General features: G+C 35.0%; 1 protein-coding gene across 4 annotated transcripts in view; it reads right to left on the minus strand.

Moving 5' to 3' along the window:
• COL11A1 (collagen type XI alpha 1 chain) overlaps window positions 1–23,016 on the minus strand; it is a 160,294-nt gene that overhangs the window by 126,945 nt on the left and 10,333 nt on the right. For all 4 annotated transcript variants that reach the window (XM_056356276.1, XM_056356277.1, XM_056356278.1 and 1 more), the window contains exons 2-4: window positions 15,880–16,047; window positions 10,629–10,842; window positions 8,032–8,194 (exon numbers count right to left, since the gene is read on the minus strand). In XM_056356276.1, coding sequence (XP_056212251.1) covers window positions 8,032–8,194; window positions 10,629–10,842; window positions 15,880–16,047 — 545 coding nt within the window. The remainder of the gene's footprint in view (window positions 1–8,031; window positions 8,195–10,628; window positions 10,843–15,879; window positions 16,048–23,016) is intronic.

Genomic DNA, 23,016 nt, shown 5'->3' on the forward strand with positions numbered 1-23,016 from the left:
CTGAGAAGTAAGGAATGAATTATTTTATTATTATAAGCAATAAATGTTAATGGCTGCTTATTATCTTAAGAGTAACTACATAAAAAAACCTTTGATATTATCACTCTACTTGAAACATTATTTTTTCCTTTTAACTATGTAATCTTACTAAATCTTTCTAAATATAGTGTATTAGAGAAGTACAACTATAAAGTAGTCCATTTATAGTCTATTTATCAGCTTAAAGTCTCTACCATTGATAAAACACATCTCTACTGCCAGAATTGTTAAAAAGACAGAAGTAAGAACCCTTACAAGGCTGTAAGGGCACTATTTGAAGGAATCAGTACTGAAATAATCAGTACTGAAATTACTGTTTTTTCCAGTATTAAAAAATTTTTAGTCTAGTTCCCTAGTTCTACAATAACCTCAAACAGTTCAGTTGTAGAGACAGGTTTTTGGGACATCACTTCCATAAGAATCTTAATAAAACAATAATCCTGCCAGGTGAAAGTGATCATTGTCCACGGAATAACAGGTAAGCATTACTTCAGAAGCTCTGCAAGACCCTCTCCACAAAAGCAAACTTCCAAATTATTCAAAACACTTAAAAAAAATAAATTCTTAGAACAGGTGATCTTGGTAGTTGCAGAACTAGGATGCTACATAATAATGTGACTGGACCAGAGTTGAGAATTCAAGTTGTTGTTTCTTACTGTAAAATTATGAGATTTTCTAGAATGGTTCATTAGGAGAAAGCTTATTGCTCTTTTTCCAGCGTAGTAACAACAACAAAAAAAAATTAATGAAAAATAATGCAGCAATTACTTAAATGTCTAACATATATTAAAGGTTCGGAAAGACTATCCACAACAAGAGTGGGTGGGTTGGTATTGGCAAAATACCATACTTTGATTCAGATTCTGAATTAAATGAGTACCTGTTACGTGCCTATAAGAATAATTAGATTTTAAAGATGACTACCCAAACAGTGGAAAAAAAGCATAATAAAACCAATGCTAAGCATTATATCAACTCAGGAGAATATGATGGCTAAAGCCTAAGAATTACAGAGTGGACTCTTCAGTAGATCGGCAGAAACTCTAACCTGTGTATATATGCCAACTTTAATTAGTTATGTGACAGTACAACTATAGACTCCAAAGAACAAAAGTCTAGACAGCCTGGATATTACTACTACAGAATTTAGAAAAACCTGCTGCAGAATTCATTTAATCTTCCTGCAAAGATTTGAGGGATAGAAGAATTCCAGGGGCCGTTAATACAATATTCCATAACCCTGGCCCATTGCATAATATAGCTAGAGAAAGATATTTAGAGCCTGCCAGACTGAAACGCTGTAAAAGCAATAAATTGTGAAAGCAGAATTCTGTACAGGTCAAAGTCTCCATAGAAATCAATGTCTTTTCTTGATTCTTTGAAACTCCACGGTTATAGGAATATATATTCAGATTGGTTAAGAAATAGGTTGATATACCAATTATAACAATGAAACTGTTAACAGACCAAATCTATTGCAGTCCTTGGCTCTGAAATTAGATTTTATTACAATGCCTGTATATACAGCACATGCACATAATACACATATGCCCATGCACACACACACACACGTATGTGTGACCAAAGGCATTCTATTTTCTTGGTAAAAGACCTGAACATCTTTCACATTGTCATTTATCTTCAAAACCTAGTTTACAGCTATTGTTTAAAACTTAAACATATTACACACAATATTAAATGAGGTGATAATAATAAATTTTATCTGTAAAATTTGCTGGAGTTGATGTAACAAGTAGTATTTTTTGAGCCCAGGTTGTTAATTCTAAATGTAATTACAGTTCAGTCAGATAACCATTCCTTTGTTTCTTGGGAATATTCCTCAAAAATGAACTTGAACTCCAGTGAATTACCAGAGCTTTGCTTTCTTTTTCTCCTCCCTCCTGCTTTCAAAGATAAGGAAGGGAAACAAGGGAAACAATTAGTTATTTTTCTTCATCAAGCATAAGTTTGGAAATGCTATAAAAAAGTAACAAACACCAAACCACCATTCTTTCAGATAAAAAAAAAAGAAAAAAAAAGGGGCAAAACAAACCAAGCCAAATATAAAGCTTTTTAAAAAAATGCTGGTTTTTTTATTAGGTGCCTCTGAAATGGAAAAATTGTTTGCTTTGCTTTTATTTTATTTTCTCTTTTATTATTTTCCTCTCAATGTTGGAAGTTGGCTACTTCTCTGGTGTTGATAGCTAGAAGGTTGCTTCTAAATATTTTTGCCTGGAACCTATCCCATTTTTTTGTTTCTGTCCATCTATGTTAAACATTATTTTTTTTTAGTCTGACTGACACCAAACATTTAGTGGGTCACTAGGAATTACTAAAGGTGACATATATTGGGAATAATTTTGGTTATGTGTACATTAGCTAGCAGTGCAGCTCAACAGGATAGTACAAAACAGAGGATACTGATGGCACATCATTCACACTATTGCCTTTGGGGGAGTTTTACTTTGGGCTAGCTTCCCTAATCTACTTTAGCCATACAGCAACTTTAGTTGGTCAGTAAAAGCTCTACCCATTCTGCTACCACTGACTTCTTCAGGGATTATGCACACAAATGAATGGCCTTTCTGCACTTGCAGACCGGACTTTCCGTGCTTACAGATAGTTAGTTTGTTAGTGATGGTTACTCATCTGAAGACATCTGTAGCATAAATCGTATTGCTGCGAAGATACTATCACTCTGTCTTCATCTGCTCACTCAGGCTATGAGTGTATGAAAGCTTTTTTTCATGAAAACGGGCTAATGCCTAGTATCAAAATCTAAACCCTTTATTAAAAAGGATTACTACAAGGATTTAATCTCAAACTGTGTGCAGTTAAAGCATTCATTGGTTTTAAATGAGTCATATACATGAGGTTTTGTCTTGTTATACTGATTTAAAGCACAGTGCCTATAAATTCATTGTATTGGTCTGACTGTGGGGAGTTTTGAAGGAAAAAAGGTCTCTGCATAAAGACTCAGTTATTAACTCATTATAAAATACTGATTATAAAAACCTGTTATATTGTTCACACCAACAGTACTAAATGAGAAATGACAAATCCTTAAAGCTGGCAAAGAATAAAAAGATCTCTGGTATTTATCAAACATTTGAGCTACAAACATATTTCAGTGGATACAATTCAAAATTCTTTTACTAGGTGCCATGTACCAGCATTTGATTAATTTTTTTATTATTATTTTTGTATGCTATTTTAGGAATTCTCTTCCTTGCAGCAAGCACTTACAAACCAACCCTTCTTTCAAATGACACCTGTAAAAATTTGAGGCATACTGTGTCAGTCTGTAATAAACAAGCATTTACATTTAGTCCCACGGATATCAACAGATCCACTTAAGTAAGTACTCAGCAGTGTAAACTGAGGTCCCATAATTTGGCAGTTAGTAATAATACAGTTTCTAGACAGCACAGCATAATTTCACTATTTTAGGGCACATTCATAGTTTACAATTAGCTCCTCAAGCATTTCTATGCACCTGATGCTTAGTGCTGGCTTGTATTCAGTATCTTGTTTGTGACATCATACTGATTTCCATATTAATTGAGCACAATGTCATAGAATCTCAGATTAACACTTATATTCAGGAATGAACAGCAGGCAACTCCAAATTGGAATTTCCTCATATTACCCCAACCTCCCCCCCCGCAAGGTTTGGAAAATGCTTTTAAAGGTAAAACAGAAGATCTCTCTGAGAGCACTATTAAAAAACACCTCTGAGCTTTAGCACCAGTAGGTAAACTTACCAAGGAACATCCTGTTTGTTGAATATAGAAAAAATATCAAATTAGGTAGTCATTTAGCATGCTCTTAGGACATTAATCAGCCTTCTCCTTCTTTCAGTGGTGATCTACCTGGTCTTTAGACACCCAGTGTGCTTACTTACTCAGAAATTATTGATCTTCAGCACAGGAAAGTTATATCAAAGCAGTCATACCAAACTGATTAAAATGTATGCATTTAACATTTCCCAGTGTACTATAAGATACTGTTGTGCTAGCAACAGTCAGACTGCCAGAATCAGAACAAAGGTGGGAAAACTGCTTAGTAAACAGAAGTTAATATTAGTAACAGGAAGAAGAAAATAGCCAAGAATTCAATTTCATTAAATTTTGTTGTATTACAAATTTAAAATAACAGTTAGAAAGAGAGAAGAATATTTGATCCATTGTGATGTTACAGTTTTAAAATAAGTGTGAAATATTCCTCATAGGAACAATATTTGTTTTGAGGATTCTAAATGAATGGTCCATGCAAATATGTTAGAGCATTAGGACTGAAGAAGTAATTCTTTTTTCCAAAGATACAATCAAGTTGTCATGAGGTCAGGATAATACCACATAATAATATCTATTTCTGAATCATGTGCATACACCAGAATTCACAGAGATTTAGAAGTACACCCTAAGGGAACAGGAACACATGATGTATCTAATTGTTTACAGCTCTGATTCTGACAGTGCTGAACTCTGCTTTCAATGGGAGTGAATTACCTTAATGATGTAACTGGTTTTTGTGCAGTTGTGTTATGCTGTATGAATGGGTTCAGGACCAGAAGCCTGGCATCCTCAACTAGTAGGTCACTGAAACCTAGAATTTTATTATATTTACCTACAGGTTCATTACTTCTACATTTTGAATTTCCATTCAGTTTGAGGAGACTGAAGGGTACTCCACCATTCCTGTGATCAGATCACTGGCTTATAATGAAGCCCATCATTATTACCCAAGATAAAATAGCCTTTGTGATGTATGCATAAAATATTAATCCTTCTCACACTCTGTGCTGTGAATTCCAGCAGGTCACTATACACTTAGGTACTTTTTAATGTGCTTCCTACATGTAAGCTAATAAAGACATCCAATGTCACATGAAAAGTCTGTTATACAGTTTTATGTCTTAAACATACAAATCTAATGTCATGCGTAAATATGCTAATTTCTGGAATTTCCTGCACATAGAGTAAGTCACATTGGGTTACATGTCTCTTCAGTGCCTTTTGTGGTCTCAAGATATACCAGGGTTCACAACACAGAAATACTACCAAAGAGAGCTATGGAACCATCAAACATCACTCTGTGCTACCATGAATGAGATAAACAGAATATTTACAACACAACCAGGAAACTTTCAAGCAGGAGACAAACTTCAGGGAACAGCCCCAAACTTCAGAAATTGTAGCAGGAGTAGCTAAAGGATGGTTAAAATCTGGTTAAAAAAACAGAAGGAATGCTGGTTGGAGAGTAGAAAAACTCAAACTAAAAAATAATTATGTTTTGCTTGGTCAGACTTTGAAGGACACATCATTAAAAGTGTATATGGTACAGTACTTTGTTTAAAATTTAAGGGCATTCTAATTTCAACATGCACATTTCTAGCTAAAGATGCTAAGAACTGAACGTAGGTATAGATGTACCCGTGGTACAGTAAAAGAGAAAGCAGAAACTTATCCCAAAAGAAAAAAAGACTAAACTTCCAATTTAAGTAACAGACTTCAGATTAAATCTAAACCCCCCACAATTACAAGAGCAGCCTTACAAGAATGTGACTGATTTCTCTGAATAAAGCAAGAGAAAAGGAGTGCAATCAGTTAAGTAAGGAAAGCTAATCACTGAAAGAATACAGAAATGTACAGTGATGCTACACATCATAGAAGTGTTGCTGTTCTCAGTGCTGAATGTTAAGATTCAGCCTGTAAACTGACTTTACAGACAGCTGCATGTTTCTTTTATGGGCCCAAAGCTGTCTTTCTTCTTAGTGGGTCTCAGCTGAAACTGAAGCACTGACTTGCCATGTCAGTGTAGGAGACTTCAGTGAAAAATCTGACAGAAGATCACTAGCTTCCTTTTTCATCCTTCGATACATGCCAGAAACCCTCAGAGAAAAGTATTTTTCAGTCATTCTAACATATTCTGTTTAAGTTATATCTTCACGTCTGTGTTGACTTCAAGAAAAATGTAGGGTTATTGTTTGGGTTTCTTTAATTAATCTGCTAATTCTTCTTTAAGTGCCAATTTCAATTTGCTAAATATGTCTTCATGCAGCCTTACTAACTCTTCCAACATCTGCTAACCAAAAAATATTTGAGTTCTACTACATTCCTTCCCATCTCTTTTTCCTCTACAGGGCTTGAAAGAGTTGAGAGAATGGTATATACAACTGTCATGACTCAGTTTCATCTTTCTTTCCGAGTGGCTAATAGACTTTGTGACAGAAAGCTGACATAACAGGAAATTTTCAGAACTATCATTTTATTTACCCCTTAGATAGTCTACGTTCCTTCTTACTCCCGTGGAAATGTTATTAATCCCCCTTTAACAAATTTTTTTTTGAGCATTTAATATTTACAACTTTAAAATATAGATGACATATAATATAAATGTCAACAACTTCAGAGGTCAAAGGGCCCTAGCATGCTTCTCTTTTATTCAACATGTTATTTAAATCAAATGATTAAAACAAGTATCTTCCTTTATGCACATATCATCACCCACTGTACTTATTTTCAAAGAGCTATGTACAATCACTGCAGCACCTCTGTAACTTCAGACAGGTCTTTATTTAGAATTGGAAAACAAATACCAGTGTTTAGTTACTGTGCACTTTCCTCCTCTACAACTTCTAAAATAGTTACAAACTTTGCAAGAACAAGCCAGGGCCCATTGCCTTAGTTTGTATTAGAATCTAAAATCACTTGTAAAACACTAACAAATTATCAGCTTATCTACTTCTATTGCTTTTTCTCTGAATTCTTTTTACTTATGTATATTAACATTTACATATTCTGACAATTTCTTACCAAATACTGTGGGACTTGGTTTCTGACCAAAAAAAGAAATACAAATGAAAACTGAAAGTAATTATCCCACGTGGACACCAAAAGTCCTTCTCCCACCCCAGATAAGGCACCTGTGGAATTCATCTTCAATAATGTCCCTCAGACTTACAAACTGTATTGGGGACTACAGATAAATTAGGCTGTGAATAACAAACATATCATATGGGTTGACCCATTAAATCGTGCCAAAAATTACCCCATTCAAAAAGCTCAAGTTTCATCACTTCCATGGAAATGAAAGATAACAATGCCACAGCGTTACACTCAATATTTGTATTTCCTCTCCCTATGCAGCTTCTCAACCATATGCTCTGCATAAATCTAGGATTACAACTCTGGACATTTATGGAACACAGATGTTCTGTGTATGATGTATGTCAACTACTGATCTGCATTTTCTTATTTTTCAGTTTTAATTTAAATTTGACAGTTTTGACTGTTGTGTAAGAACATTACCAAAAAAACCCAAACCTTATTAGTGTAGATTTAGAGAAGTTTCATTATTAGCCTGTAAAAATAATCGTTGACATTAGGATTCTACCTAGAAAGGCCTCATGACTGGCAGTCACATACTTCCTCAGAGGCATTTTACCCTTCCTATATGTACTTCTTGGCCAGTAAGTGATGGAAACATATATGTCCTTATTGCCAAAGTATGTTCCAGTTACTGGAAAGAGTAATAAAGTGGGATAAACAATATAATGGATTCATATTACACATAAAACTTTCCAGGTCCTTCTGCCCTTCTCCAAAATACTGTTAACATGCACAAATATCTCTAAATGTTTATGAGAGACAGAAATAAAATGATTCAGTATTATACTACTCTACTTTCCAGATTAATTCCCCTAAATATCTCAGGTATCTCTAATATTAGGCAGAAAGACAAAAAAACCAAGCCCCTTCCAGATACAACATAAGCTAAAGGGTAGAAAATTGCATATCTTCCAACAGCAGCAACAATTCTCTTTTATATTTCTCTTTTACTTCAGCCTATCCTAACAGGTTCTATAAATCTAGTTTTCTATATTATACCAGCTTTCACCCTAAAAAAAAAAAAATAGTTCTGATTTGCATTAAGCAGTTCACTCAACACAAAATCACTCAATTCCATTTGTTCAGTATTGATTTTTACCTCAAAAACTTCTTCATCCAGAATCCTGGTTCCAAAGACAGTGATGCCATTGGTGTCCACAACTGTTTTGTCACTTCTTTCAAGTGGTTTTGTTGTTTTTTTGTTACAGTCAACAATCATTGTAACACTTTTTTTCTCCACACTGATAGCTACTCGATGCCACCTATTAAAAAGAAAGCAACATAATTCTACTGTAATTTATGTTTTTAAAACTAGGTCATTGTTGCCTTATCTAGTTTATTACAGATTTCTGCAACATCAAGTCACAGATAAAATTTTAAATGTCTTCATTTATCTCCTTCTTTCATACATACGCAAATGTAAACAATGTTTTGTCTATGCACTACGTAACTTCTGTCCCTTAGTACAAAGGAATCCGACCCATAGCTCATTGTGAATATCCTATATAAGAGGAAGCTGAAGATGACCTTCTCTGAAGTTTTACCCAGAGAACATCAGTAAACTCAATTGAAGTGAGGGCACTATTTACATTTTATTAGACTGAATGATCTGACTGCAGGTTTTTATTAATATGTTCGATTTTCCAAATTACTTAAGGAATCACTTGTGCAAATATATTTAAGTCAGCAGCTTGTTTTCATAGTTATTTCCATTTTACTATTTGTTCTGTGATCTATCACCAAAATTTTACAGTGTTCTTTTGCTTATTTGAATGTATCCCATAGCTATAGAGATCTTTCAAAGCTGTACAACAGTTCCAACACAGATGCTTTTCCAGATACATATACTTAGAAAAGCTTGCCAATATTCCTGCAAGAATACCTTTGCCTACATAAATATTCACCAAAAAGTGAAAGTAGTGATTCAGAATACTGACAAATTATTTTAAAGACATCTGAGAATTAAGTTTTGTACCATTTGTCCAACTAGGTGCTTCAGGAAACTTAATTATCATGACAGACCACATTAATTTAGTGAGCCTTCCTGCTATGACAACTTAAATATGTAAGAGCAAGAGCAGGCCACTCTGTAATGTAATATGGAGAAAAGCATCAAAGAATCTTTGATAGACCAGGGCATAAAGTGTCAAAGTACGTCATATTAGTGACTGGTAAGAGGAAGGCTGGAATCAAATTATTTTAGTTGGCATTTATGGCCCTGAGGTTGTCTAAATCAGAGAGACAGCTTAGATCAGTGTTACAAAGAACTTCTGTATGTCAAAAGGGACACCTCGAAGCTAATGGAATCTGACTGCTAAACAGCATCACTGAGCCAGAACCCTAATTCCATGTTTTCTCTGGAACGCGGTTAAACATTATCATTATAAAAGCAAACTGTCTATGCATCCTTAGGCACATTACACTGTTTATGCTTTTTAAATATATCTCATTTTGAGATGAAGATTGTTGTCCTAGATCCTTCATAAAATAGCTGAGTCAAAAGAAAATTGTTGGTATATCTTTTGAAAGCATGTAGAAGCTGAAAGCACAAAATCACAGTTCACTGTGCATAAGATTAACTCCAGTTGATTTAGAAGTTGTATGGTCTCACTGCAGGAAGTTGTACCAAACCAAATTCATTTTGATTTCTTAATTTTTATCAGTTTCTCAACATTTTGGGTGAAATTCTCAATTCCATGTCAAATCTTTGTCATTTAGAGGAAGTCAATGCCAAAAAAAAGTTTCCTACTTTGTTTTATCACTCCTTCTGCTACAGAAATGTATCAGGCTTAGATTTCATAGTATAATTCCATTCTCTGGTAATATAAGGGCTAGAAGACAATGATATTTTTCTTTTTTTATCCTTTATTTCTTTATAAATATATTTCATTACAGTTGAATTTTTGCCCTTTCTTCTCTACCAATTTGTTTTCTTTTGCTTTAATAAAAAATATATTCTATGTATCTCTGGAGACTGTGGCTGCTGGAGACTACAGCACAATACATAAAAAGCCTTCAAAAGAATGAATATCCTTTTACAAGCACTAGAATGACATTCCCAGAGAATGACTGTTTGTCTACAAAGCTAAGTTAGGTACAAAAAATTAAAAACTGCATTAATAACACAATAGTTGTTTGAGATTAATTGCCTTTATTGAGGCACTTGCAGCACTTAGGAATAATTGTTCAGCTTATTCTTCCCCAATTTCCTTATATATAGACATCCCAAACTATTTTATTTATCTGCTGGTTTTGTTCAGAATAGGGGAAATTCTATGCTGTCTTGTCAACTTGTCTTCACTCTGCCTATCACTTTCAAATGGGAAAAATAGCTCTTCTATTGGGACTATTCCCCAAGTCCTTTTCAAAACAGAGTTTCTTTCTGTATTGCACAGGAAGAATCTTTATCCATTTAGTTCTCATGTGGTTAACTTCTATGACTATTTCTTTACTCTTGATTTATATACATGGCAAATAAAAAAGGTGGTTTGGCTTTATTTGTAGTTGTATGCACCATCTGAAGCTAGAACTGTATTCTGCTGCAAAGGTTCTCTGTTTTTTGTACCACAGCTGTCCAGCTAGCTGGAAATTGTGTTACTGATGTATTTAAGTATTTAAAATATCTATTTGTAAAGACCATAATCACCTATACAGTGGTCTGTGGTATTATTTTTCATCTTAAAATTTTACACTTACTTGCCATCAGCAATGTTGACTGTTCTAAAAAGAGGATAGTCTTCTGGGGCAGGTTTGCCATTTTGGTCTTCAAACAGGAAGACAGGGGATCTACCAACTTCAACACCTACTTGCTGAATTCCTTGCTCATTGTAGACAGACAGAAGAAAGGACTGGATACCCTTTTTGGGTTTTACTGTCATTAATATCGAAAAATCTTCTGGAAAATCTCCACCTGTAAACAAAGTGACGTATACACAGTTACAAATTGAGAAAAGATGATACCATTCTCTAAAGGTTTGCATTTTTCTATAAGCACAGAGGGTCCTGCACCCAAACTACTAGGGGTTTTTAATTCTCAAAAATGAATACATAAAAAATGACACTACAAAATTTTAACTATTTTTTTCTTTCTGGTCTCACTTTAATTCCTGAAAGATATACCTTAATGGTTCTTATAAACATAACTTGTAAATCCATCATGAGTTTCTGTAATAATACAATATATGCAAGAACAATGATAGTTTCACATTCATTTTTTTTTCTACTCATATTCTTTTTAGCAATCTTCTAATTTAAAACTATGCACTGCAATTTCTCGCAACAAAGTAAGTATCCATATTATAGCTAGTATGTTCCAAGGTACTTCCATTTCCCTTGACAAACACTTGTTTTATTTCTTTCTCACAATATATATATTTGAGAATTTCTGGAATAATGTTGTGTATAACACTGAAAAAATACATAACTAGTTTTATTTAATAGGATCTTTAGGCAAAAATCAAAGAACATTTCATTTTCATTTATTCCCTGATGCTTTCTCTTTGAAGTAGAGATTATATATAAATCATTGTTCTAGCCTTTACGACTAAAAATAAACAAAATTAAAAGTGGATATAGCTTGTTTATAAAAGAAGGACTGAAGTTTTTACTCAGTACTGCTCCTGTTGAATCTGGTGATAAATCTGCATTTTACTTGATGTGAAAGTCCCTTCCGCTTAATACAAATGAAGTGTAAGACAGATTCTAGAATTCAGAATATACATCGGATCCGTGTGGCTTCAGCTGAATTTGACATGCAAAAAATAGAGGAATTAGACTCTAATTATAGTGTTGGCAATAATATAACTGCAACTTTGTGTGCATGAGAGTGGGTACGATGTTCTTAAACATTTTAATAACATACAATAAGTTTTAATAAAATAATGTTACATTTTTGTAATGAATAACAGCACATAAGACTTGAACATCAAAAGTTGATTTAGGAATTGATTCTTTAATGGAGAATATGAACCAGCAGTGTGCCCAGGTGGCCAAGGAGGCCAATAGCATCCTGGCTTGTATCCAAAACAGTGTGGCCAGCAGGAGAAGGGACATGATCGTCCCCCTGTGCTCATCACTGCTGAGGCTGCACCTCAAATACCATGTTCAGTTTTGGGCCACTCACTGCAGGAGGGACATAGAGGTGCTGGAGCGCGTCCAGAGATGGGCAATGAGGCTGGTGAAGGGTCTAGAGAACAAGTCTTACTGAGGAATGGTTGAGGGAACTGGGGTTGTTTAGTCTGGAGAAAAGAAGGCTCAGGGGAGACCTTTACTGCTCCCTACAACTAGCTGAAAAGAGGCTGTAGTAAGGGGGGTGTCAGTCTCTACTCCCAGATAACTAGCAACAAGACAAGAGGAAACAGACTGAAGTTATGCCAGGGGAGGTTTACATTGGATGTTAGGAAAAAATTCTTCACTGAAACGGTGGTCAAGCATTGGAACAGGCTGCCCAGGAAAGTGGTGGAGTAACCATCCCTGGAGGTAATTAAAAATGGGTAGATGGGGTCCTGAGCAACATGATTTAGTGATGTCTAAATTGCCAGTCCTGATGATCTCAAAGGTCTTTTCCAACCTAAATGGTTCTAGAACTCTATGAAAAAACAGACATAGAACTCTATGAAAAAATATGACAAAACAGGTCTTGCGGGAGAACTCTTTCAGGATACTAGAGTCTTCCATGAAGACAAGATATTGATGGCATTAACTCTTCAGTTACAATATGAAAACAAAAACCATAAAATCTTCACTGCTTTTTAAACTACATACTACTTTCTAAAACAGAAAATCCCTAGTCTTACACTTACTATATTGTCTGCTGCAATGTTGTTTCATGTGCTTTCTACCATACTTATGACTGTTTTTGGAGAAGACTGTTGAAACACTCAAGTAATATAGGCAGCTTTAGGGCTTCTTTTGACATCTTACTTTGAAGGGATCAAAGCTCAATAAATAGCAACATATCATTTACTCTGCTGAGCCTTTGGTCAAGCTTTTGAATGACAAAGCAAAACTGCTGGTTTACATATTAAACTAAACTGTATGTTATACCTTTCAACATCAGAGTAAACAAATGACCAAAAAAAAAAAAAAAGAAAAAGAAAGAGAAAATATGACTGTCAACAAAGGCCAAAGAAATGCTTTGAAAAGCACTGAACAACTGACCTGCCAGCACTGTTAATCTGAACACAATATGTTCAAAATGCTTAAGGCAGGTGACACTAATTCAGCTAGTCTGGGCAAGTGCTCTTCAAACGGATAATATCCTATAAAAAAACCACTTGAGAGCTTTCTAAGAAAGGTGGCTGAAAATGAGTCATGTGCCTCAGTTCAGTGGTTTCTGTTATCACTGCTATGACATAATATTCCCAAATATTTTTTCTTGCATCTACATTGTGTAATTATAAGTAAATTTCCTCCAAACACAGTTTTGATTGAAAAAGTAAAAAAAAATAATTAACGACACTAATGTAAAATTTTATGTATTGCTATGTATATATAGTACTTGGACACGTTTCTGGAATAGTTATCAAAGTCTTCTCAACTAATTTCTATTTATTGGTATGGCTCTATTTTAACAATAACCAAAAGTAAAAATTGCAGGGAAAATTGCTAGAACAAACTTTGTATGTATCTGGGTTGCCATTCCTGTCATTCCTATATGCTTTTGTAAAAGACAACTAAGAACATATAAACAAACAGTACAACAAAAATCTAAGCAGTTATCTTTACAATTATATAATGCGTTCCAGTGCAGTGAAATCAATGCCTGTTATATTCTAGGCAGCTGGTAAATATCGTTAGATCAGTTTTTAAAAGATGGATATATTGATGCTCCCAGCTTTTGCCATACATATCTCCCCTTGAGCTACAGTAGCTAAAAGATACCTATACTTCCTGATGAGTCATAAAAGTCAGATTAACACAAGCATATGATGCATTACAACTTGCACTGTTTAGCTAAAATTATGTCTCACAACTCAGTCTTGGATATTTTCTGTTGTCTTTCCACTACTATAGAGCACTAAGAAAAAGCGACATGATCACTCAAATATCTCCAAGAATAATCTCTGAAAAATAATAATTTCTTGTGGTGGGGAGGGGATGCCTATTTCACAAGATTCCAAAGGAAGTAGTTACCATAATCATCTCCAAAAACTTGTTCCTAGGTTCTTTACTGAAGTAGAGGACAGCATGACACTTTCCTGCGTTAAAGCAAAGATTTATGGTGGCTTCTTTTTATACTGTGATTGAGCAATGCTTTTTATTTGTCTCCTGCACACAGAAGTGTTGCAACAGATTGGTAAAATCAAGCAAACTCATTCCAGTTGTCCAGCAGAAACTGAAAGCATTAATAAGAAGGGTACCTAAATTAAGGCAAAGTCTATAGAAACATACGTGTCAGCCAGCAACACAAGGTACTTATTTGTTCTGGCATTCAAGAATCATATGAACAGTTATTACTGCAGCTGCCAGATCTCCTCTTTATGCTACAATTTGATTCATGAATAAGTACAAGTCAATCCAAGCTCTCAGACTTCCAGCTCCAGGCTCTTAGGTTTTGATTTAGCAGAAGGTGCTTGTACTGTTCTAAACTTTAAAAAATACCAGTGATTCCAAGTCAGTTTAATATTCTGTCCAGTTGTATTTAAATGCTCATTTAAAGTTTTTGTTGTACCACTTGGCTTCAGTGACACATATTGTAAAACTCAGGATATGAAGGTGCCGACTTAATTACACTGTCCAACCCGTGCAATCATTCAATACGATGGATTATTTTTGCATTTTTTAAAGAAAGAGCAGCCCATATTTTTTTAACCTTACTTAGGTGAAGTAATAATTAACTATATACATGAACACCAGCAGGACATGTAGACTGTAATGTGCCATTTAGTGAGTAATATATTCAGCTGGATAGCTCTATTACTATGTGTATCTTTGTCGAGAGGATATATTAAAAACTGAAGAACTGTGTTAAAAAACAGTATAAACATGATATCTGTAGTGAATTTTATTTTGATCTTCCATGAATAAAAAAGTAAACTGATGGGTTAGGTGAGCATGTAGGTTATCCTCAAACTATGTATAGCTGTTTCCCATGCTGCTCTGGGAATGCGGGAATGCATTATTACTATAAATAATCTGTATTTCCCCCCTTTAATAGATCTTGGATGATATCTATATGATTTCTACTTTGAAAGACAAAAAAGAAAGTATTTTTCTTTGCCAACATCGAATCTGTATGTTTATAGACAGACTTGTTCAAACTATGCATGATATATCAAAGCAGAAAAAATTAGGTGTTCCATGATTTTGGTTTTTAATACTCATCATTTTCCTCAAGAGTTTGCGTCAAGAGACAAGTGAGAGAAAAATAATGGAATAAAGATCTCTTCTCAACATGCAAAGTATATTTTCCAAAACATGATTATTTCATTTCAGAGAAATTTGAGAGAAGATAGAATCACATTACCTGTTATCCACAACTATCCTTGTTTAGTTTCCCAAATTCCCAGATATTCTTAGGTAATTCTTAACAGATGGTACTTCTGAGACTGATTTTTGCAGTGGCCAACCACAACTAATTTTTACCACTGCAGCATTACTCCAGGAAGTATTGCTTTTAAATGGACTACTGAAACTGAAGGTAACTTCCCACAGCTAGCAAATAAGCTTTCCATCAGATTGCATCATGACAGAACAGGTAAAATGACTTACAGGCCAATTCTGCCAGTGACATATAATTTGATGAAGAGCTTTATAACTGAAGCCAATAAAAACTGATTCATTCAGTGGATAAAGGATATGTCCTAGCATTTGTAGGCAGGCCCAGCTCTAGGGGTAACAGAAGTGTTTTGGTACTGGTGATAGACTACATGCTGTGCTTTAGATACCATAAAAAACATAGGCAGTAAGATAGTTTACCAAAGTAATAGCTTTCTGACAATCTTACCTGGGTACAGCTGCTTTGTTGGGGCACTTAGCTGAGCAGATTTTGAAACTCTGTAGGCAACATCTGATCCTTTTGAATCCCTTCTGTTTGTGCAAAATCCTGCTGTTCTTGATACTCCTTCTGGTGAATTGTGAAATTCTAACGCTTTTAGCACATCAACAGGTTCAGCTGACAGAGGAAAAAAACCAATAAAGTTACTCGTCTTGCATCTCTACAGTATGAAGCCTCTAAAAAGGATAATTTTATTGCAACAGCATATGTATAATCATAGCAGTAGCTGCTTCCTATTTTGAATTATTGCAAATTACTCCTACACTAGAATACTATTTTAACAGGACTCTTCATTTTTAAATATATGAGTTCATCCCATCCAATGTAATTGTTACGATCAGATTTTCAAACTACTTGACTACAAACTGAAAATCACTGTTTCCCAGATGCAAAGAATCTTGGTAATTGAAACGTACAACACATTCTTTTAATGAGTAATTTCTAAGAAATGGAGCTAAGAAGTTATTTTAAAACTTTACACAAAAGTTTCAGAAGCATTGAGCTGCTAATAATCTGCTATCAGAAACTCTTCCATTGCTAACATGATATTATATTCTGATTACATATGACTGCTTTGTCAGACACAAAGTGATAAGGAAGAAGCTAATCTTGTTTCTCATCCAGTTGGAGAAACAAAAACATATCTGCTTTGCCTGCAAGGAGCGAATGGACTGAATCACAATTATTCTCTATTTCCAAGTTAAAATTCAAATGAACTCGCTTTGTACTTTAGAACTCAGGTACAATCAGGTTGCATTTATGCTCACATCCAACAATTTAAAGTTGAAATCCCGAGCTGCTTCTGCACTGATAGATACAAAGTTATTTTTATATATATAGCCTTAATCTACAAATATTACATACTTATAATACATATATTACAATATATATAACATATACAAAGCCTTAATCTATAAAAAATCACCATGGCAGAAAGGCTAAGTATTGAATGGACAAGCACTTCAGCAGAGGCAGTGAGAGAACATGGTATGCTTGCTGCATATCTTTTCTCAGAAAAAAAACCAAGGTATTCATTCTCATACTCCCTACAGATCATTAGCTTCACTAATTTATTTCTTTGAGTGAAAACAGGATTTCAACAATCCATTTTTTAACTGGGACTATTCTGCCTTTTTTATGATGGCAAACTTGTAATCACATTTGGAAAGACAAAGTTTTACATGACTTTTACTGTTAAAGCTGAGAAATGTGTTTGGTTAATCTGACGATTCTTCATGTCTTTGAACTGCACTGTGGCATTAACTATAGCTAAATAATTCTTTGTTATCATTAATTTCATGTATCAACAAATATAAACTTAAGGCCCAAAATTCATTGTGTGTGAATATTCAACTATTTGAATAACTATTTGCAAACAACAAGAGTGTTAAAACACAGGCAAAGTGATATTCTAATTACAGTCACTGATGGTACATCTGTACCTTCTTTTCTTACTATTTGTACAGTTCTAGGCAGTATTACTAATTTTTTGTCACTGTAGTATCTCAGAAGTCACTTTAGTATATTCACTATCAAAGTTTAACTAGTTCATCTTATTTATCTCCTGGCATTGCCAAATACAAAGAACTCAACTTTGCGGTTAAGCCTATTTTTTAATAACACCATGGATATAATGTATTTTCTGTAGGTATTACACACAAGTTACTATCATACTGAAGGAAGTCACCTTTTTTCTGGTAATCAATGGCTATTTTTGCAGTACCTATAATAATTTGAATCAACAAAGTAATACAGAACCAGTCACTGGAAATATTAGTAAAAATTCCAAGTCACTATATAAGTCAACCACTGCTACATTCCTTTTTCCTTTGCTCTCTTCTATAATTTGTACCAGATTCTTCATTATTTTTTAGAATAATGCCTGTTCTTTGCTTGGCTGACTGGGAGAGTATTCACCCATAAACAAGATTATTCCTTACTCCCTGCTAGTTTTGCTGCTAAAAACCGTCCAGACAAGAAACAGAATAATAGAACAATCTTCAAACCACAAATTCCAAATAATAAGAACATTTAATTAACAGTCCATAGAAGACATTATTTCTGCAAACTGTGCTTCACAAAATGTAAACAGCAAACAGACTAGTCAGTTTAAAAGGATTTCAAGAAGTGTAACTTGCCATAGAAACAACTTATATGAAATTATGCAAAAAAGGTAATTATTCTATATCCAAAGATAACATGACTGACTTACTAAATACTTACAGATCACAAGTAACAGAAACTGCTTCCCTAATTTATGTAAAAGACGTCAGACAGCCAGTTTGACCAACAGTTAAAAAGTAAATAAATCCTTTAGGCGTCTTTAGATAAACCAGGCAGGAATGGATAAGTTTTAATATGCTTCTTTACAGAGATTTGCTTTTGATATAAACCAACATATCATTCAGTCTGTGAAATAAACAGACTGATTTTGTGCCTCTTCCTCATAAGTGTTCTTGCAAGATTTTTGTGTGTGTCATTATTTAACCTGGGCTCAACTCTCATCAAATGCACACATTAGGATGCAGCCAATCCTATATTTTAGCTAGGAGGATGCTGGCCTGGAAGTCTCCTCACAGTTATTATTGCCATCTTACAGCTGAAAACAGGGCTCACTATGTATAGCACTTCTTCCCTACAGCCTTGCATAGGGCTACCTTATATTGGGGTTTCCAGAGAAACACCCTCTTTTTGCTAGTGGAAATTTTGTCTCAGTGAATTTCAGGTTTTCTTCACATTTTCTGGAACTATGGCAACCTAGTTGGAGCCAGTGTTCAGTAATCCTGATGAGGCTGCCATGACATTAGTCTTAAAATTCTTTATGAGCTCTCTGTGTAGGTTCAGATGATCTACTCAATGCCTCTACAGAAAGCACCAGACACAGTTGCTCTCAATATGCCACAAAGCACACGTGTAGGAATCCAGTCAAAAATAAACAGCTCTTGAAAAACCGCAGCACTTAGATCCTAACGGGTTAGAGTTAACCTGTTTGAAGAATAAAGGATGATGGAGAAGCCCGCGCACACCCAACATTAGCCTGCTTAGAAATCAGGGAAAGACAAAGTCAGGGAAAAGCATAGTCTGGAAGCTATCAGGTGAAACTGTGGCTTCTTTCTGCCAGTTTCTGTAGGCTCTGCAGTGCCCAGTGTCACTGTATTCTGGGAGCTTCAGCTCTTCCTGATAACTGCCTCTTCTCTAGCATTCTGCTCCCATGCAGTTTCTGGGAATGGTAAGAAATAGCCAGAAACTACACTGGTGCTAAGGCCATGCACTTTGCCTGTTTGCATGGTCCACAAATTAAGATTACATCTTATATTTATATGGGACAACATTAATGTAACCCATACATTGGCAAATCTATGGTCTCTCACAAGAACTTCCTTTACAGTGTGCCTAAAGCAGGTTAGTTAAATGATTTTTCCTTCTAGGCTATTTTCCTTAGATAGCTTTCTCATAAGAGAAGTAAAGAAAACTGCAAATTAACAATATATTATTTAATGCTTTTGTATGCTTCCAATGTGGTGCTAAGATTTAAGATGATAAGGAGATAACCAATAAGCATCAAACAGCTCTGTTCACCAGTTCTTGGGGTGCAGTTAATTCTTATGAAACTCAGACATCAGCTTTGAAAACTCAATTCTGCCACGGCAAATTTGACAAAATGTGAGATCCAGAACCTGAAAGTGGGTTCCTTAACGCAGATGTTTACGGCCACACTGCTCCGCTGCTTGAAGGCCACCTCCTGCAGGCAAGCTGAACAAAGCCACAAGATAACCTTTTGAAAAGAAGTCTGTGTTCATTGGGGGAAGCCTGCATTTTTCAGATTAAGCTCTCCTGAGTTTCAAACAGCAGTCAGAAAGCAAGTTGCTACTGTGTTACTTTCTCACTGATAGAAAAACCAACTGCAGGGGATCAACCTTTTCACTTAATATTATAATGCAAAATTCAACAGCATGTGTCCCTGTTTCAAAAAAGTTCAGAGACATGCAACTTTCACTGACTCTAACAGACTATACAGTAGTGTCCAGAGAGGTAGTGTTTAAAAGTGCTTGGATTTCTGCAATGGCAAAGGAGAATTTTTCAAAAATCCTATTTTAGAAGGCAGAATTGCATGAGATGGAAAACTGAGTGTCCTAGTACCTTTCAAGATACCAAACTATTAATCACTTAGCTCCAGCATAAGTTCCTGGTTTTCACAAATAAAGAAAGTAAAGCACACACAAAAATTAGTGGCGTAACATCTCAAGACCTGAAATAACTTGTAATTTGCAATATTTAAAATTGTAGAACCAAATTCTGGTCTTCATTACTGTGGTATGTCTGAAGTACATCCATTCACTCAACGAGCTTGCCATATTTATAGTGGTATGGATAAGAACATTTGTCCCAGAACATTTCATATTAAATATAACTTCAAACCCATATTTAGTCTTCTTTTGCTTTCCTTTTAGCTTTCTTCCATCTGAACTAAGTAAGAACCTTAAGGGGGGGGGGCGGGGGGGGGGGAAGACAGATTGACAGAAATATAAAAATCTTCTAAACTGCTTTAAATTCTACTAAAATAAGTGTCAAATCATGTTAACTAAAAGAAGAAATAACACACCCCCAACTTTTGTCAGCCTATCTCTGCTGGAAATTAAAAGGATTCAGTGGAGTTTGGTAGTTGTAAACTGGATGCTAGATCACATTTTCACACTGTCAGGACAGAATATCGGGAGTGAATTATATGAGGGAAATTTCATGTGTTTCCTTTTTGTTTGGAGAGGAAAATAATGCATATAAAAACTTGCTTCCAATTTTAGGTAGCATTTTCAAGCTGGACTTCCTATATATACAATGATACATCTATTTTAAAGGCCATGACAATGCATTCTAGTCAATGAATTAATAAAAACGTATTCTAAAAAATATAATGCAATTATAGATTGAAAAAGAACCTCTGTGAAAATCTAGGCTACATTTTCGTCATATATTCACAATTAAAAATATCATAGCTTTCATTTCATTCCACATTTGCTAAATTGAAATAAAATCTGTAATATATCATTCCTATTAATATTGATACGACATATATGGATCAAATTCTGATGCCTTTATATAGCATTATACCTAACAACTATTGCCATTGTTCAATGTGACTTCTTCTGGAGTTAAGTAGAAGCTGTGAAAACAGCAGATTCATTTATGATACATTATCATGTCATAAACAGCAACTATTATACAAGATCAGAGGACTTGCTTCCTTCACTTTGACTTCCTAATACATTTGAGCTGGAATCTGTTACATAATATGCGTCTCCTTTTCTCTTGGTGGAAACTGTCTGCGGAGGAGGTTCCCAGGTACCGTAACATTGTGGTTTAACACCAGCCATCTACTAAGTACCATGCAGCTGCTTGCTCACACCCCTTACTCCCCCAGCCCGTGGTGGGATGGGGAGGAGAATCAGAAAGAAGTAAAACCTATTGATTTAGATAAGAACAGTTTAATAATTGAAATAAAATAACAATAACAACAACGATAATAATGAAGAGGAGAGGGAGAGAGAGGAGAGAGACAAATAAAACCCAAGGATTAAAAAAACCAAGTGATGCACAACACAATTGCTCACCACCTGCTGACAGATGCCTAGCCAAGCCCCGAGCAGCAATCAGCGGCCCCCAGGTCTATGCCCTGTGGTATGGAGTATCCCTTCGGCTAGTTTGGGTCAGCTGCCCTGGCTGCGTCCCCTCCCAACTTCTTGTATATCTGCTCACTGGCAGAGGATGGGAAACTTGAAAGTCCTTGGTTTAGAGTAAGCACTACCCAACAACAACAAAAACCATCAGTGTGTTATCAACATTATTCCTGTACTAAATGCAAAACACAGCACTGTACCAGCTACTAGGAAGAAAATTAACTCTATCCCAGCTGAAACCATGACACATAACAATACAGGTTATGGTATCAGAGAAACAAGGGACTGAGAAACTGTACAACAATGCAGAAACTAAAGCCCTTTGGACACACAGTCTGTGCTGACGACTTATTCAAGATATGACATCAAGCCTCCTTAAGGATGACTTCAGTTTTCAGTATGAATGCTTAGCATTTCCACATCGCTTTATGGGAATGCTTCTTGTAGCCAACCACATAACCCTAGATAAAAGGATACACATTACAAGACAGTGACAAGTTTTATCAGATGCAAGAAAATTTGCACTGGAATGGTCAGGTCTGGTTCATAACATTTAGATTTATTTAAATGCAGATGGTAATTAAAGTAACGGTATTTAATCATGCCTTCTTAGTTTATAAAGTAGGTATCCTGTCTGTAACAGAGATCATGGCAAACAATATCTTAGTGATAGGCAAAATTTCTCGTTTGTGCTTCAGCAGCCACCATTAAAATTCTGCATTGTGACAAAGCCCATCTAACCCTGCAACAGCAAACTGTACAAAAAAAAAAAAAAAAAAAAAAGGTGGATCAACAGAGCATCTAATGCCAGCAATGTTGTCCTTGGAATTAGACCAGCAGCAATTGTTTGGGGAAAAAAGGGGTAAAAACTATACATATTACCTTTCTAGCTACAATCATGTTGTAAGGTTAATTGTCTTTATTTTAACAATTTTGCATTTATGAGAATGTTTTGATTTACAACAGATGCTTTTTTACAATTTTCTAGCTACTGAACAACTGCAGCAATGATCCAAACCCATAAGAAGTTCTCCATATAGGCTTACTTAAATCACATAGGTTTAAGCCCGCAGTGAGTGACATTAATGTAAATGCTAGGCATTAAAATGTTAGGCCATTAACACACACTGAAAATAGAGCTTTATTGTTTCACGTAGGTAGAATGTTCCATCCTCTGTCGCTCTAAGCAGTTAATGTGTATGTGTCAATAAACTTACACTTCGAAATATGAAACACTTGAGCTCCTGTTTCTTAGAATACATATCAGCTTCCACTCACAGTATCTTACTAGCAATTTAAGTCTGTTGCTGTCACAAATCAGTTGACAAATTCTGTGTCAGATGCATTTCATTGATAGAAAATGACCTGGACACTATTACTAGAAATGTTTTTTATTTGCAGAAGAAAAAAA

Source organism: Falco biarmicus, chromosome 11 (genome assembly GCF_023638135.1).
Source record: "Falco biarmicus isolate bFalBia1 chromosome 11, bFalBia1.pri, whole genome shotgun sequence".
In the NCBI taxonomy this organism is placed as follows: domain Eukaryota; kingdom Metazoa; phylum Chordata; class Aves; order Falconiformes; family Falconidae; genus Falco; species Falco biarmicus.